Source organism: Gigantopelta aegis, chromosome 4 (assembly GCF_016097555.1).
Source record: "Gigantopelta aegis isolate Gae_Host chromosome 4, Gae_host_genome, whole genome shotgun sequence".
NCBI lineage: Eukaryota > Metazoa > Mollusca > Gastropoda > Neomphalida > Peltospiridae > Gigantopelta > Gigantopelta aegis.
The window spans coordinates 26,268,221-26,287,940 of record NC_054702.1 but is presented as its reverse complement, the minus strand read 5'-3'; the positions used below and the strand labels follow the sequence as shown (position 1 = coordinate 26,287,940).

Here is a 19,720-nt window from a genome sequence, read left to right as displayed (position 1 = left end):
TATGAACAAAATATTTGACAGATTCCATAGGTTATGGCATCGACAGGTTATGGCATCGATCGATATATATATTTGAGAGAGAGAGAGAGAGAGAGAGAGAAAAAGATATATATATATATATATATATATATATATATACACACACACACACACATTTGTATATATATATACACACACACACACACATATATATATATATATATATATATATAGTCAAACCTGTCTTAAGCGGCCACACAAGGGAGTAGATAAACGTGGCCGCTTAAGACAGGTGGCCGCTGAGTACAGGTTGCCACATATATAGTCTTTAAAACATTTGTTGTTGTTTCTTGTTCTACCGTCTGTACTGCTAATTAACGGATGTGTGCTTCATAATTGACTATAAATCAACTTTTGACATATTGTCTCCTTCAGAAATAATGCAAATAGAATATATTAAATTAACCGTTCTCCACAAGTTTGTTTTCTTTTTCCATTTAATTATTTAATTCCGACTCCATGCGATGTATTGTCATAGTAAGTGAATCTACAAATGTCAAGCGTAGCCTGCCCAGAGGCAATTAGATGCATGTCGGATTCATACTTCCTTAATTGATACACAGTGGAGATGTTGGGACTGAATGGGTACTAGTATTCCTGAAGGTGTGAAGATCGGTTATTTGCTGCACCTTATCGCTGTTGTTAAAATATCCCTTTTATATAAGAGTAAAACTTTACTGTAGCCGCTTAATGCAGGTATTTTAGCGATTTGGGATCCGATTTAGGTGGCCCGCTGGCCGCGTTAGACAGGTGACCGCTTATTACAGGTGCATTTACATTATAAATCGTTTGGGAGGAAAAAGTGGCCGCTTAAGGCAGGTGACCGCTGAGTACAGGTGGCCGCTAGGACAGGTTTGACTGTATATATATATATATATATATATATATATATATATATATATATATATATATCATCAGGTGTTTTGTTGCATTTTTCTTAGCGTCTATCTAATTGGGAAAAGTAAAAAAAAAGAAGAGATTTTATGCTGTTACATGTATATCCATAAAGTGGAAATTTAAAAAGGGGGGATTTGGGGGGGGGGGGGGTTGAAGGTAGGTGCCGTTCTGTTTACCCATACACACGTTTTTATACAGTGTCAACATGAACGCATTGAGTATTATACAAAATATATTTATTTTCTTTACTGTTAATGTGTTTTCCACCATATCTAAGTATATAAAATACTAGACGGACCTGTGTAGGAACGTCCTGTTTACTACCATATCTAAGTAGAGAATACTAGACCGCCCTGTATAGAGCGATCCCAGTTACGCAATACTTTTCCCGTGATGCAGTTCGGTCGGCCATTGTGAAGACAACCAAACCTTACTTTTACATGCGCTAAACGGACAAGAATCAAGAAATCGTAAATATGTGATACTTTTGTAATAAATCGGACAATGGCTAAATCGAACAAAGACTGCTTATCTTATAGGGATACACTGGACACGTCTGTACGGCTTAGGTACGACAACAAACTAAAATTAATTGATGGTAATGATCCGTATGAACTAAAGAATTGGTCAGACAATGTGGACATTTTGCCAGGTATAACATACATGGACATTGTGAATTATCTTTTATTTACTCCAAGTGCATACACTGCTGATGATTTGAAAAGTTATAAAGGACTCGACGCCTACAACCAATTTGTATGTGGATGGGTTAGAGAGAGAACTGCCATCGGATTTGAAGAACAAGTTTTAGTAACTGCAAAGGTAAGAACCACATGGATATATATGCATGTAGGCGTAATAATTATTTATATATATATATATATATATATATATATATATATATATATATATATATATATATATATATATATATATATATATATGTGTGTGTGTGTGTGTGTATATATATATATAGAGAGAGAGAGATAAGATACATACATGGCTTCTAGAATTTTTATAAAATCCACTAGCTATGGGATCAGTGATTAAAATATTTTTACTAGCCACATTTAAAAATTCACAAACCCTGCTTTACTTTTTAAGTTACTACAGTTTTACTAAATAATTGTAATAATCAGATATGTCACCTAAAGAGGGAGATAGAGCTTTAAAAACATTAACATTAGGGGTTGGGTGGGGGCAGAATAGTCATATTTACAAACTAAGACTTAGCTGCAACATTTGACTTTTTTTTTCTTCTCACTAGCTGGCAATAGTAGCTATTTACTAGCCCAACATTGAATATCACTAGCCATGGGAGTGGGGCTACTATATTCTAGAATCCCTGTATGTATGTATGGCTTTCCAGTCGATTCGTCCACTGGACAATTCGTCCGTGGATGATTCATCCACCGGACAATTCGTCCACTCACCTCGGACAATTCGTCCACTCGATGACTGCATTTTTTTCAAACATATTAATAGTTATTTCTTTGACATTGTAATCGTTTCTTAACATTATTTTGTGTATACTATAACCAAAAAAGTAAAATAGAGTTAGAATTCATCATTACTATCCAGTTTTTATTAACTGTTTGTATTCATTATCATGCGGATGATTCGTCCACGGACGATTCGTCCACGGACGATTCGTCCACTCGCTCGTACACAATGTGGTAAATAGGTAATGCAAGCCTCCGTGGATATAAAAGATCCCTTGCTGCATTAGGAAAAAATGTAGCAGCTTTCCTCTGATGACTACAAGTCATAATTACCAAATGTTTGACACCCAATAGACAATGATTAATTAATCAATATGCTCTAGTGGTGTCGTTAAACAAAACAAACTTCTTTTAAAAAAAACATTCTTGAGGTTTGGCTACAAATCTTGTGGCTGTTCTTTGGGTATTATTGCACCCAAGTTGCAATTTTATAAATTTTACTACATACAGAAAAATAACATTTTAGTCTCAAAATTGTTGTCATCCATGACAATGTTTTTAATTTATTTTGTTTAAAAATTGCTGTAGGTGAAACATTTTTAAGTTCGAGCCCTGATATATAGAGAAGGGCTTGAACGTAAGAATTTGACTTTCACAACAAGTTTGTTTTTATCAGGGCTCATACTAGAACATATTTTGGGTTAGCCATATTTCAGATATGTAGAGTAATTCCTTGAAACTTATAAAAATTTATTTATTTAAAGGAATATTTTATTAGCTGAAGATTAACTGTTGTAGCCACTTATATCAATTTCCGAGCATATGTGATTGCAGAATTTTTTTATATTTTAAATTAGGCCTTAAAGCAAATATAGGTCCTAAATGTGCAATTAACAATATTTATTTCATTTAGGTTCTTCATTCACAAAGATTGAGGGAAAAACCGCTGCGACCATGGGTAATTTCACATAAAGATGGTGTTGTCAAGGGCACCCATTGTACATGCATGGCCGGCCTCGGAGAAGCGTGTACCCATATTGCGGCTCTGCTGTTTTCCATAGAGGCCACTGTACGGATACGGAATTCAGCAACTGTGACTGAAAGGCCTGCCTACTGGATGTTGCCAGCAGCCATAAAAAATGTGCCGTATAGCCAGCTTACCGACATTAATTTTACCTCTGCAAAAGGTTTAAAAAGAAAATTAGATGACAATATTGATCAGATATATGATACTCCACAGGCATCAACTTCTGCGGTTTGTTCAAAGCTTCTTCCACCGTCACCACATGAACTGGACACCCTCTTCAAAGAACTGCACTCGACAGGAACAAAACCAGTTCTGTTGGCTACAATTGAGCCATACTCAAACTGGTATATTCCAAAACCTATAACATCATCGTTTCCCCAGATGTTAACCGACTTGAAAGATGACAGCTGTATGAACATGGAGTATACAAAGTTACTCGAACTCTGTGTTAATATCAAAGTACAAACAAGTCCTGAACAAGCAAAGGAAGTAGAGATTGCCACCCGTACGCAGTCTCAATCAAAACTGGTATCGATTCAGGGCAGGAAGGATAACGGCATCAAATGCCAAGTCGGCATGCAACACCAATGTTTTGAATCCAGCTAAAAGCCTGGTGAAGACCATATGTTATCCAGAATCGTCAACATTTTCTAACGAAGCTACTCGGTGGGGATGCAAGCATGAAAAAACTGCAAAGGCAGACCTTCTTGAGAAAATGGCCCCATTTCACGACAATTTGAAAATCGAGGATAGTGGTTTTATTATTAGCACCGACTTCCCACACCTTGGAGCTTCACCGGATGGGGTAGTATCCTGTGACTGTTGTGGGAAGTTCTGTTTAGAAATAAAATGTCCATTTTCAGTCCGAGAGAATTCCTTGGACAAATGCTGTGACCCAAAGTTCTTCTTAGGAAAAAAACGACAATGGCATTATACAAACTGAAGAGAGATCATGCATACTTCTACCAGGTACAGACTCAGTTGGGAGTAACATCATTGGGGACATGTTTTTTTGTTGTATGGACAAAATGCGATTTGCATGTGGAACTGATCACTTTTGATCCAGAGTTGTGGCAGGTTATTTGTAGCAAAACACACTGTCTATTTCAGAGGGCAATTTTACCTGAACTGGTGGGTAAATACTATTCAAGAATGACGACAGACAATGCTTTAATACCATCAAATACAACAACTGACACACAGGGTCAATGCAGTACATCTGAGGAAACGTGGTGCTACTGTGATCAAGTTGAATCTGGGTTCATGATCTGCTGTGACAACGAAAATTGTGACATTCAGTGGTTTCATTATCTGTGTATTGGAATGGAGAAAGCGCCCAGGGGGAAATGGTTTTTGCAGAGAATGTCGGAAATTGCCTCAATTTGTTAAAAAAAATTCACTAAGACAAAAGAATCCGAATATGCAAATATAACAAATATACCTTACACATTTTGTTCACTTGTACCATATCCCAACTAGTGCTGTATTGTCCAGTCTGGTTAAAGTACATATATAAAAGAGCACTAGCTGCCACTCAACAGCAAGGCTCGAAATTCATTGTGTGATATAAGAAGCAAATATTAGAAAATTAAAATTTACTTTTACTTTTCAGTACATGATGTACTGCCGGTCAGCATATTGTGTATTTTGAGTGGTTATTGCATATTGCTCCATGTCAGTTTCGAACCCTGTTTCAGTGAAAAACGTCATGGAACATTTGACAGTAAATTTGTTTTGTTTTGAGATATTTTATTGATCAAAAAAGAATCAAAAGGATTGCACAACAGGCAGAGCCTATATAAGTGCTCTCCTAAACAAGATGGGCATTGGACAATATTCATAATCATATATATCTAAAGCATAATAACAATGTCTAATGGCATAAAATATGTACAATAGTAAATATGACTTATTTATCAGATTACATATATTTTACAAATAAATGTTATAAATTACTACAGACATGTACATAGTTTTTCACAAATATGGTATGTCGGTCACTTGTAATGTTTATAGTCTATGTCTGTTCATATACTCAGTTAAAATCTACAACTGATGGACACAAGTTTACAAGAGCACAGCATATGTGAACCATTTTGTCTAACTGGGCAACTCTTTCTCCTTCTTTAGTGATCAGAAATTCAATTGGAAGTGTAGCACTAAGAATGGTGTATTTTTGGCGAACCATTCCAATTTACACGTTCCACATGTATTCGATTACTGGCCAGTTTCCGGGTACTTTCAACATCTAGTGGTGACAGTTGGCTTTTTCCTTTTGTGAATGCTGGTATTCGTGCTTCAGCACATACACTCCCTAGTGTGTCAGATATATCAAAACCTCGATCTGCCATAATGATGTCACCAGGCAAAACATGTGACAGAAAGGAACAGTTTTCAGTGATATATTTATCGCCTACACGACCTCCTCATCCTAATGATATGAATGATATGGACCCTTGTGGGGTGATGCCAATTAAATATTTTGCAGTGTTATGATGTTTATAGCTCGACCAGGTTTGGGCTCTTGCTAGTACATTTGAAGGTCTATCAATAAAAATTTCAAAACAGTCTATAATGATTGCTACCTTAGTACCAAAATTTTTACAAAATTGCATTGGCATTGTTTTAATTAATTCATCACGTTCTGGCCAAGAAACAAGGGGCTTCATTTTTATGTACATCACAGAAATTGTTTCTGCAAAGTATCTAGCAACTGTGCTTTGTGACACATTAAACTGATAGGCCAATAACTGTAAAGACAAATTCAATCGTAAACGCATTAAACATAAGATCAAAATCTGAAATTTTATCCAAAGACTGCTTCATTGGCAAACATGATTCCAAGAAATGGAAAATGGAAATTAACAGTGTAAATTTCGGCAGGCCTGTAAAGTACTTGACTTTTTCATCATCTCCTTCGAATTCAAATACCTTGAACTGTGATGATGCACTACAGATTTGTCGACTTAATGTTACATTTTCAGTCCTAAGTGACTGTAATTCTTCATGCATGGCTGAAAAGAGTGGCTGGTCAATATCGGTTCTGAATAGCAGTACCTGTTTTCAGCATCCGAAACACATCTGAATCATCATGTGCATCTGTTTCAACATTGTGTTAGTAAACAAGTGTTAGTTCTAGCAAAGTGTTAGCTGCATCACATTTCTCTGCTCTGTCAACTTTTCTCTGGTACCGTTTGTTAGCAAGGAACAGGGGTCGTGAATCGTGGTTTTATATAATAACGACGGCTTTAACCAATAGTGGGTTTATAATACAAAATTAAATAAAATAGTTGCCAAAATATTTTTTCTTGAAATAATTAACAGGGTAAAGATTAAGTTAGCTCTAACATTTGTCACTGTAACTGTTGAAAAACATAATTGGTGCCATTTAAAACACGTAATGCTCCAAATATAATTAAAACATGTGGTTAAAAATGAAAAAAAGGCTTAAATTATAAACTGTTTGCAATTAGTAAAGCAACTAAATAATAAAATTATTAAAAATAATCTAATCCCGTCCTAAAAATTTTAAGGTTAAAGGTTTGTTCATGGTATAATCGAAAAAAGGTAATATATAAATATAGTATAATAATTTTCAAAATCCTGTATATATGTCCTGGTATTTATAAAAAATAGTTTAAATCTTGCCAGTCAAAATATTTTTACACAAATCTGATCTGGTTTGTATGCGCTGGCAACCTCTATTTGGTGCTAAATTAAAACATATTATAATTAAACAATTAAATACAAAAAATTGAGATTACACAAGCCTTTTTCAATAATTAATTCTAAAACTGCCTTTATAAAACACTTCAAAAGTGTATTATTAATTAATAAAATTTGCCATTAATTTATTGGAGCAAGCACATTAATTACATTTATTTTTATTTCAATTAATCTTTTTTTTTCATCTTTAATCAACCAAAACATGTGCACTGAAAATGGTGAAACTGCCCCAAAAGTGTTTTAGTCTTGCCATGGCAGGGGTTTTTTTTTTAGAAAACACTAAATAACTAATTTATCCTCCATTTTATATGATGGTGTTGGTGTTTTCATATGTATATAAAGAAAAGTAATATTAAATGTAAAATTTGCAATTTGTTGGGTCTGTCCTGGTGAACACTAGTATACATGTGCAAATTCTTGAGTTCATAACATAATTAAAAGTTGATCGGTTGGTATAAACTGATTCCCAACACTAATTTTAGGATATGTAGAGTATGGCACAAAAAAATTATAAAAACTAAGAGTGGCCAGGTTAAAAAAGAAAATGTATTTGCCCTGATGAGCAGGGGATGTTAAAGGGACATTCCTGAGTTTGCTGCATTGTAATAAAATATTTATATGATTAATTCTGGTGTCTTAATATTTGTAAGAAGACCAAACTGGATTTTGTCTTCAAATAATTTTGTAGGTCTACGAAAAAACAACATTTTAGGAAATAAGATGAAATTTAACCTAGTACAAATATTAGAACGACCAGAAATATGTTTAATATACAGCCACTAATATTGTATGCAGAAAAATATATTTGATATGTAATTACAATCGTTAAAAAGTCTGTTAGTCGATAACATCTTAAAAAGTGCAGCAAACTCAGGAATGTCCAAGATAGGCCATAACAAGTTAAATATGTATATGAACTTGTGCATTGTTTTTTTTATATAATTGTTTTGTTTCTTTTTTTAACTTCAAAATACATTATCTACTATGCTGAAAGGTGTGTGTGTGTGTGTGTTTCTATTTCCAATGCTACTGTTTTAATGTGCTTTGTGTAGGCCTACATGCAGCTTTGTTCATATTATGTATGTGTATGTATATCATTTACATGCATTGGATTTTAATAAATAAATTGAAATCATTCCAAAAACAAGTGTTTATTATTCTGTTGTGCCCCAGTGCATGTAGTAGGGATTATGTACCTAGCCGAAAACAACTAGATGGTGTGGGTTCAAATAATAATTTAAAAAGGACTAACCCCCAAGTACAGCTCTAATTGACAAGAAGATATTTCTTAACTTGTGAATGACTAGGGCTTTTTTTCTGGATTTAATTTTTAAAAAGAAAATAATAAATGTACGGTTAGGTTCCCTCTTTGAGTCTTTATTATATTATATATATCAATTATATAATGGGGTAGGGACCAGGTGGTATATTTCCCAAAATTAAACAAGTATTGCATATACTTACTATTTATAAAATGTTCTGAACAAATGCGAACATTTGATAAATTTTTGCCGTCCATGTTCTGGTTCAACTTTGAAAGCCACAATCGTCGTCGGTCAGAGCTGAGATTTTCACATTCTTTCCCTTGGTTTCTAATAACAGCTGGTAGTCTGTAGTAATGTTTCTTATTTTCTTTGTCTGTTTGTGATCGATTGTGACATCCCTCAACATTACAATAGTTCCCCTTAACCTTAGGCATTGTATCGCTGTTCGTATAACACGCTTCGACTATTGAAAACAGAACCATTGTCTCCAAAATGGCGGACAGCCGATCTGTGACGTCACGTGCAACCACTCTATAGGAAGGTTCTGTACAGAGCTGTCCTGACTACATACATTTTTTATATATTTACACACGCACACGTTATATATTTTATTGAGTATAATCCGAAATATACATACATTTTCTTTATATACAAAATATATATATATATTTTTTTACTGTTAATGTGTTTTCCACCATATCTAAGTATACTAGACCGCCCTGTGTAGGAACGTCCTGTACAGAACCGGTAAGGTTTTGGTCCCTTATGCGTTCACGGGTTCCCTCCTACAAAATGTGCCGAACAAACCCTCGTACTTAGAGTAACATTAAAATTGTTTTCTACGTGAAACGATTACCCACAAACGTTTCCGATATCCATTGGCTGGATATCGATGGAACGAGAACAAATTTCCAGGACATATGCGATTGGAACAGTTATTAATTGAACAATGGCCGTGGCCTCCCATTGCTTTTGCCCCCCAATTTGCAGATAGGTCTGTTTTGGCGAGATTTCGCGAGATCTCATGGTTTGCGTCCTCGAGTAACTCCGCAACGGGCACATGCGCAGTGGAATGAGAAAGAAGTCTATTTGTTTGAAGAAAAAAAAATTTGAGACATGTTAATCGGACTATGAATAACGATTTTCCAGTATTGAAGAGTAAACACGGTGACTTTAAGTGGGAGGTAATACTTCGTTATGATGTTATCTCCCTTAACTTCAATATCAAGCGTTTGGAAATAATTCGGTCCCAGTTCAGTTTCGGACCAAGTCGGTCCTGTCCCATTTAGAGCCAGGTTTATTTATGTATTAAAATGACATTGTTGAGCCACTAGTACTGTGTCTTTTCTTGTCTGTTTGAAACTCAAACGTTAATTATTTTAAATGTCGACTTGTGTATGTGTTATGCTGTGTCTCGTGCTTATCGTGATAATGGGTCCCTCCATGATAACGATCGATGTCTCCAATTATGAATGTCATTTTAATCACGTCGGAAGTCATGTTCACCAGTGGAGGATGAAAACATGTTTCTATTTTCATGACTCGACTTTTAAACAGTATTTATGGATTTACAAGGCAGTATGTGACTAAAATAAATATTATTTAAACCAAAAGTAAGGTAGCCGATTGGTAACTACTAGTAACACGTTGAAGCCTGGTAGATATTATCACAATGATTTTATTTAACTTTTAATGAGTACTGCAATTTAAATGCATATTTTAGCAGTGCCATTAAAATAGTAATTCGCTTAAATTCGTTTAATACAATTATTGGGTATGGAATTTGATAATGATAGTTAATAGTCGTTCACTGTGTTAGTGGAACTGGAATCAAACAGTAACTTGTAATTTCTATTTAACAACTAGGAATCACCTCTTCACGAATTCATTCGAATGCAGTCCTAATAACAATTACAGCATTAGTAATGTGCCGTAAAATGGCAGATGAATCGATTTAATTACAAGTATATATTAGCTGGCTACTAAATATAAGTGGCTGGCGACTAAAATATTGTACTTTGCTGGCCAGGGAAGAGTAAATTTGAACTTGCTTTGTAGAGCACTGTACTGTCATTTTGGGAATCATATTTACATCAGTTCCATCGTCTGAACTGTAGGAACAACTATTGTTAACATTATATAATCGATTATGAATTTTATAATCTGTCATCACATCGGTACAGCCAAACTGATCAGTTTTCAGTTATAATAGTTTACTGTACTAGATACATCACCGTAATGAATTTACAAACATGTTGCTAATAGTGTATCCTTTAAATATTATCTACAGACACCTACTGCATTTAAATACAAACAGTTTTTGTAAATACAAGATACCTGCATGTAGCCTTTCTATATAAACAGCAGATATAATATAGACATAAATGGTAGAATCAACTCTCTGTAATATCAATGGTGTAAAGAACAATTACCATTTCATCATAGTTTTAGAGTATTTATGAGGCAGATACATTAAACCAAACCAAATCATATCTCTGCAAAATGTAGTCAAAAATATATTACGCAAAGTATTTAATAGATTATTGTTTCCGTGATCCAATATCAAGTGCTCGTCCTTAGGAAAACTTTAGGAGATTTGTAACATGTAGGATTACTGCCACTCCCAAGAATAGCTTAGAAAACCCACATTTTCTTACAATAAACTATCAATATATAAATTAAATCGACTACTGTCCATTGATAACATGACAGTTGATTAAACTATGTGGATTTCTGATTAAGCTACCAAATACAAAACAGATCATCACACTGAAAACGGAGTGTATACATGTGTAAATATTACATAATTGTAAGCTACACATTTGCTATTGATGTACAATACATTAATTAATTATTTTTTTTCTTAGTATATATACATGTATCGTACACGTTTGTGAACACAATTATAGTCTATATATAATACGTTCATGTCGCGATTGAGATAGGGATGGACGTGCACGAACCTTCAGTTGATTCAGGCACGTAAACACAGTTTTGGTTAGTTGGTATACATGGCTATCTTACACCTATAAACTGGGGATCTAGCCTGGATGAGAGTTTAATCATATTTACTATATAACGAACCGGCAGTTTCTCGCTCGCTCAACAACAGTACCGTTTATTTCAAGTGTGTTTTTCTACCAAAATTGACGTTGCATAGTCACCATTTGCAAAGATGGCGGCCCTGTTCCCGTTTATGTGTTAATGTTGTTGTTTTTTTATTTCTCTTTGTAGAAATTATATAATGTCTGATGTTAGTGCTTGTCGACAATGTTTCTGTTCTCGGTGCAGGACATTTTTGTCGCGCGATGATCCACATGAGCTCTGCCCGTCTTGTCAAGTTCCTTGTTCGGTGGAGGTGAGATGTGATACTTGTATCAAGCTGACCGATTTGGAGTTTGGAAGTTATTTGACGATGCTGTCAACCAGGTCCAAGAAGTCTGAATCTACACTGGCGGGGTCTACGGCGCCGTCCATTGCCGACTCTGTTACGGGCCAGGGTGGATCCACAATCTGCGGCGGACAGGTCCAACCCCCCCCCCCCTCTTCTTTGACAGCGGTTCCTACTACTACCCCGGGACCTACGGCTCCACGGAAGTCTCCAGCGGCGGCCAAGCCTTCGTCACGGATGCCAGCGGGATCCAGTGTACGGGCCGAGAAGGGTACTTCGTTGTCGAAGTATGCATCGTCTTCAGATCGCCAGTCTGACCCATCCTTGAAGGTGCGGATGCACGGGTCCACCGTGCTAGACATAGTAGAAGTCATTCACCGCAGACTCCAGCGGCTCCATCGGTTCCACCACGGAGGCCATAAGCTGATGCGGGATCTATGGTTTCCAGACGGGACCACCCACGGTCTGGCTGTCCAGTATCCACAAGGGACCGTCCACAGTCCGGTGCTACAGCGGCCCATGATCTATCAGATAGACATGCCTGTTCTCGAATACTCCCAGATTTTCAAGATGATGTGTCGGGTCCATCGTTGACAGACGACCCAGAGGCGACTGACCACTTGTCATTGAGGGTAGTTTATGAATTGCTTCCGTCGCTACCCCATCCACCGGCTCCATCGAAGAAGGGACCAGTGCCAATGATTGCTACAGAAGTGCCTCCAGAGGATGTCATCATTCGCTCGTTGGCAGCGGGGACCTTGGTGACTGATGTGGCCAAGGTCTTGGACAAGGCTTTTAATGACACAGCATCTTTCGTCGCCTTTCCACATTGGTCATCTCAAACTTATCCAGTGTTCAACATGCCATTTAAAGATGCGGCTCTGGCACTTGGTGATGATGTCCATCGGTTGGGCAAGTCTTCCTCTGTAGAGTTGTCAGATCAGCAAGCCTTGAATATGGATACGGCCCAACGGCATTGTTTGTACGTGTTATCGTATTTAGATGTGTTTCTGGCGGCGATCGCTACCCAGGTGAAGGACTCCAGGTACTACTCCCTGTTCCAACAGTCGGCCCAGATGTTAGCATACTTCCATGTCAACGATCTTGCACCATCGGCGACAAGCTTTCTTGAAGAAATCGATGTTAGATTCGCAACGCAAGAAGGAACTGTTAGCGCAGCCATGGGCTTCCTCAACATTATTTGCTGGTAAGGTGTCTGATGTTGTCACTGCCAACAATAAAGATCAACAATCTACGGCAACGGTGAAGGCTTTACAATTGATGATTATGCTGGAGTCTAACAAGTGCAAGAACACCTTTATGGCTCAGCCTGCCTTCAAGCATTGGAGAGGTTCCTTTTGTGGGAACTCTTTCTGTCGGGTGCCAGACAAGAAGTCTTCAGGGACCCCTGCCAGAGGGAAGCCGTTCTGACGTCTACGCCAGCCATCAAACCTCTGATTGCTTCGGCTTACAAGACCTACGATCACCCTTCACTATGACACAGATCAACGATTTACACTTGACGCTTCTGGTGTCTGTCACACTGGTCGAAATGACTACTGAACATTGCGGACAAACATTTTTCTGTGGTACACAGTAAATCAGGAAAATATGTTTCTTAGGTTCGTACTTGTTTAAGAGTGGACATGAATATTTATGAGCAAAATCAGGCTGCACGTGCGACATGTGTCTGTATGGAGAACCACGTATGTGCATAGTTCATTCTAGCTTGCGTCTGAACCAGTAACAGCCAAATATTCATGATTTAATTATTTACATAAATATATTTTTTCCAAAGGTTTTCCAGTCTTTTTCTCACAGAATTGTTTCTCTGGTTTTTTAACCAGGAAGTAAACTTGTTATATGAAAATATATTGCATTTGTTAGGAGTCGAATGCTTATGGAATTTATGAAGATTTGTTTATTTATGATGTATAAAAAAAGAAGAAAAAAAAAGCCAGTTCCATGTACATGTAGTTTATTGCCATGGTCAGCCTACAAGGCATTTTGCAGTGTTGTTTTATATTAAGAGGATGAGAGTGTTTAATCATATTTACTATATAACGAACCGGCAGTTTCTCACTCAACAACAGTACCGTTTATTTATTTATTTATTTATTTGGATTTTATTTGAATTGGATCTTGCTATATTTTCATTGATGATTTATTTGCATATTTTCGACATGTGTATATCTGGATCCAATGTACACTGTTGCTCAATTTATCTATTTATCTATTTGTGTCCATTTATTTATATTTGGTTTGCCCAATTGCCCTATTTTCGAGTGGTAACCTTAAATTAAGCCATGGCCAATCAGTCAATAAACACAAACACAATAGTTTGAATTGTTATCTTTGATAACACACTGATAAACAAATGTCCACATAGCATACATAAAAGGAACAAAATATAATATTTCAACTAGATTTATTCAAATAATATATGAATAATTAAACATTTTAAAATCCACACACTGATAATAGGTAAGTATTTGGCAATGACACACAAACGTCTCGTTTTCCAGCGATTCACTGGGGTTTTTTGGGGTATTTTGTCATATAATAGATCCGTTATGTAGTCTAGACATTCTTTGTGCAATGCCTCATCGTCTGAAAAAATATGACCACTTTTCCTGTTCGTACAGTGGTGGACAAAGTAATTTTATATGACCAGTGGCTTCAAATCACACTATCAAACAGCTGTTTAAAGCGAGATTATAGTGTGTATAGTAACAACGCGACCTCTATGGGGAGATAATTTCTGGGCCTTCGCCATTTAAAGGACATTTAATATTCTTATGGGATGTGTAATTTGAAGAATAATTAACCAAAAAAAATGTAGCTATAGTAACACTTTTAAAACTGTAGTTAATGCCGAAAATTGTAAGGAACCACAACTGATGGTACTGATCATTTCATGCCATTTTTTATCAAATAAAGGTGTTTTGGGGGGGAAAAACCCATTCAAATAATAAATATAGTTAATAAATAAAGATATAGTCTTATATTGAAAGAACTTAATCAATATGCCAACAATTAAGAGAGATATCAAAAATATATGATAGCTAAGTCAAATTCTTGAAAATTTCTAAGAACAATGCAGCCTTATAAGGGTTAAATGTGCATGATTTCGTAGTCACGCTGATATCATAGTTACACTGTGGCTTCATATGTTACTATCACTGTTCGTCAACAAAAGAAGAAAGCAGTTTGATAGGGTTCTTTATTGAGGGTACTCTGTCACAAAAACCCTGTAAAACAGTAACAATAATCTTAAAATATGTAAAATGCGATTATACATACATCCGCATAAAAAGATACTAAAGTTATATAAATATACTCTCAAGTTATACAAATATACTCTCTGCAATATGTTTATAAAAACCCAGAATACTCTTGATTAAATAGAGAAGAACACAATTAGATATACCAATTGAATAAGCGCTACTTCAAGCATTTAATTAAATATTTATTAACTTAACATTAATAAATAACCCATATGGTAACATATATTCTCAAATTATAAAACCAAACATTAATAAATAATCTAAACTAAGTTACATTCACAATATAATGAAAAATACACATTTACACTGTACACAATTAGCACGAGCAGTGAATATACTGCACGGGCCGTGACATAAAGAAACAAACAATATTAGTCTACCTTTTGCTGTGGGCGTAAGGGCGACACAGAGATTGAAGGTCTTGTTCAGTTAAATATAAAACAAATAAAGTAATACTAAAACATGGATCAGTTCAAAAGAATATACTTCATATAACTGGAATTAAAAAGGTAATTACAGATAAATTACAAATAGAGAAATACATACTCTGTAAAAACTGTTCGCATAAAGAGTTTGGTGAAAACTGGGCACCTTGGCAAAGATGTCTAGAAAATTAAACTTGGCCTTAATAGTTAAAAATAACTCCAATATAAGACACATACTTTTGGGTCTTTTTGTAACCTAAAAGCCAACAACATTTGTTTTCTATATTTGGAAATATTGATTTTTCTTTTCTTCTTTTCTCTCTGTCTATCTCTTTAAATTATCTTTTATTATATATTTATTCTGTCATTAATTTTGTGCTCCAAATTTGACTGTTTCAATTAACTAGTAATTTTATTGAATGCATTTTATATTTATGTATCTATTGTAAGATAATGATTTCAGGGCCCCAACCCTGACATTATCAATATATAAATATCGATGCAATAAATACATGTAGATTAAAAAAACAACAAAAACAAAACCAGCAAACAAACAAAAAAACAACAAACAAAACAACAAACAAAAAAACAAACATGGATCACAACTGTTACATAGCATACATAATATAAATAAATACAGCCATTTTCTATTTCTTGCTGACATGCTAAATGAATGCTATTAACTATTAATCATTAAGCTACCACAAGGTTTATTATAATTATACTTTAATTATTACACCTATATACATCTTTAGATATAACTACACATATAATCCAACTATTAAATAAGCCAGCATTACTTCTAAACTAAATAACGTTTATGTCTAATAGACCTCTTTCACATTCCACTGCGCATGTGCGCGTAGTGGGGCAACTGGTGGACGCTAGCCGTGAACTGAAGAATGACCCGAGAATGGCCAGAAATGTAACTGTATTGCATATTCTCGGAACCGGCGTGACGTCACACGGCCTAGTTACCGATCATCCGGGTCTTTGGGGGTGAAGCAAAGCCTTAGTGATTACTGGTTTACATAGAATAAAGTTATCATATTGTCATTTATTTTCTGTAGCTAACACATAGTTGCAATAAGTCTTATGTGTATTATAACAGCTTGGGTTGCCATATAAGAGAAACGAACAACGGGAATCTGAATTAGTATAATCTATATTTAGTACCGATGTGTTTCCGTGTACTTTGAATGTCGAGGGGACAGGGCAGGTTAGGCAGAATATAATTTTTGTTGATGCAATTTTCAGGTAATGTTAATTATAAATTTTAACAATTTTGAAATGATAAGATAATTATTAATATAATAATTATGATGTGGGCTACAAAATATATAATTTGTATTTATAATAAAATTTGTATGCATGATTAAGTTAATTATTTTTATGATTTAATATTTTCTTTCCAAATAATATGTAATAATTAAACAATGGCAAAGTTGTTACTTTACAAGTTCAAAATTACAATAGTATTATTGTCATATCTTATTATATAGATGTATAATTGGCAACAGTATAATGTTCCACTGAATACATTCTTTTATTCTTAAAACAAAATACAGTTTCTTGAAACAATGAAATGCTTTTGTTTTTACAGACTGCAAAATTACCACATGATGTTGCCCTTCCTTACCGGTTGAATGCAGGCAACAAAAAATAGCAATAATAAAATATAGCCATCCTCAGACCTTGACATCTAGGGGGAGCAATATCTCTCTCTACTTACCCATCACACCTGAGATTAGTTTCAAGGAGAATAATATATAGTTTCCTTTGGCATGTGAATTTATATACATGTAGTATCAATATGGTAATATTTTAAATTGCCCCCCATAAACTCTACATTAGGGAGCAAATAATTAGTTCCCTCAGTTATTTTCATGTCGAGGTCTACAACCTAATAAAACATAAGTGTTACCTCGTCGAACAAACATGCAAATGTTTTAATAATAGGGTTTAACCTGGTATATTTAGTAATAAAACACAAAAACTTACCTGAGTAAATAATGGTTAATATATATATATATGTATAATATTGGTGTTGTTTTATATCTAGTCACAATGGATATTGCAGATATTTTCTTGTTCAGTCTTGTGCTGTATTGGAATTGTTATTGCAGTTCAATTTAAGTAATATCTACAAAACTAATTTTTAATAGTATACAGCTGGAGAAAGGAGGCAAATATGGTTGTTAATAAACTGATCTATATCGGTATGCCTTCTACTAGACTACACATATTTAACCTAAGTTGCTTTTAACCCGGGTTAAATTACCTCATGTAGATGCACTTGTGTAGCATATTCAAGGAAAATATATGAATGAGATAGTTAAATGCTATATTCTCCATGTCAAACTGTGTTTTCAAAATGGAAAACAAATATTAGATATGGCAGTTGACCATTCATTTTATTGCAGGTAATTTCTAAAGCAGATTACACACACAAACACACACACACACACACTGAACTGTAGAATACCATGAAACTACATATATATGTAAAAAGGTAAGTCCTCTAACTTGAACAAGTAAAATTTACAAATGTACCACAACCACCAAATTACATTGATCCACAATTTATGTATATGTAAGTGTAGTGTTTTTCCTAGCTTGTTTTAGCACGGTGCAGCACCATGCCTCAATAGTCTAGCACCATCTTGCCTTAATCAGCACCATGCTGCCCTGAGATTAAATAAGCCTTTTTCACTAATTAATTCTAAAATTGCCTTTATAAAACACCCAAAAAGGTATTATTAATTAATAAAATATGCCTTTTACATCTTTTGCCATTCATTTATTAAAGCGAGCACATAAATTACATTAATGTTTATTTCAATTAATTTTTGTGTATTTTTAATGAAAAAAGTGCCCCGAAAATGGTGAAAATGCCCCAAAAGTGTTTGGTCTACCATGCCTTGACAAATTTCAAGTGAAATCACTAATGTGTGTGTGTGTGTGTGTGTGTGTGTATATATATATATGTGTATATATGTGTGTATATATATATATATATATATGTATATATATACGTGTATGTATGTGTGTATATATATATATATATATATATATATATATATATATACAGTCAACTCCACTTATTTGCACATCGGTTTATAGCATAATTCGGTTAATCGACTATTTTCACCCAACACGGAACCATTTGCCCTTATAACACTACAAAACATCCGGTTAATTGCACAGACTACAGGCTATATATCGGTTATTCGCACATATAAATAACGATTTTTTTTTTTTTGGTGCTAAATTAATGTCACAAATGACTGAGAATGTCTATCAAACTTTGGCAAAAAAACTCAAATAAATCACCGATTAATCTGTTTTGTTTGAGCTCACTGTGTGGTAAGCCGACTGCAAGTGTAATCGCTGTTTACAGAGTCGACGTGTGACATGCAAATGAGATGGTGTGCACGTTACTACTGGTGAATCACAATACCCGACTACAAGATTTAAGAATGACATAATTAAGTTGAATAAACCTAAGACCTAATGTTTTGTTTGCAATATATTGCTGTTAATCAGAGGCCATCTCAATAACAAGTAACTCTCCGACTATTATTTTTAGAAGTACCGCCTGTGCGCTTGTACGCATGCGCACTCAACTATTGAGGCCCTATTCGATTGACGTGTTCAGGGCAATCATTGTTCTGTATCAATTATTACGTTATGTTGAGAAGCCTTGTTAATAATTAAAAGATTACAGATCAATCGTCCTAGGCGGTTATGTTTTTAATAAATGTGACCGAGAAAGGGTTGTTGTTCACTTATTCATTAGATGCAGTGTACGCTATATCTGTTAAACGCAAAAGAAACGATTTATCACTTGCTTCCCGGAAAATGTAGCGGAAAAAAAAAGACTGGTGGGGGAGGTCGTCAAAAAAACAAACATAACAAAAACCGTTATTTATGGATCGTCCCTAAGTTTCTGCTATATTGTTAGACACCAATCAGTCGGACCTCACCATGAAGGTCAGTCAATTGTGTTAGACCGGTCATGCATGCAATGCAGACTGCTGGAACTGATAACGACTCACTAGCCGAGCTTAACTTTAATTGCTTAACAATAGCAAAGTCATTATTTGGGGATCACAAATAATACCAAAGCTTGCCTTATCTTTTGGGATGGAAAGAACACCATACCAGCAAATGCATACAAGTTCACGTAATTCTATTCGGTCAATCAACAGCCCGGTAATT

General features: G+C 35.0%; 1 protein-coding gene across 1 annotated transcript; it reads left to right on the top strand.

The window, feature by feature from the left end:
* The first annotated feature begins 1,412 nt into the window (after positions 1-1,412).
* LOC121372201 lies at positions 1,413-4,119 on the top strand. Its single transcript, XM_041498485.1, has 2 exons — positions 1,413-1,758; positions 3,292-4,119. The coding sequence occupies exons 1-2, from the start codon at positions 1,441-1,443 to the stop codon at positions 4,009-4,011; spliced, it is 1,038 nt and encodes a 345-aa protein (XP_041354419.1). The 5' UTR covers positions 1,413-1,440; the 3' UTR covers positions 4,012-4,119.
* The last annotated feature ends 15,601 nt before the right edge of the window (positions 4,120-19,720 follow it).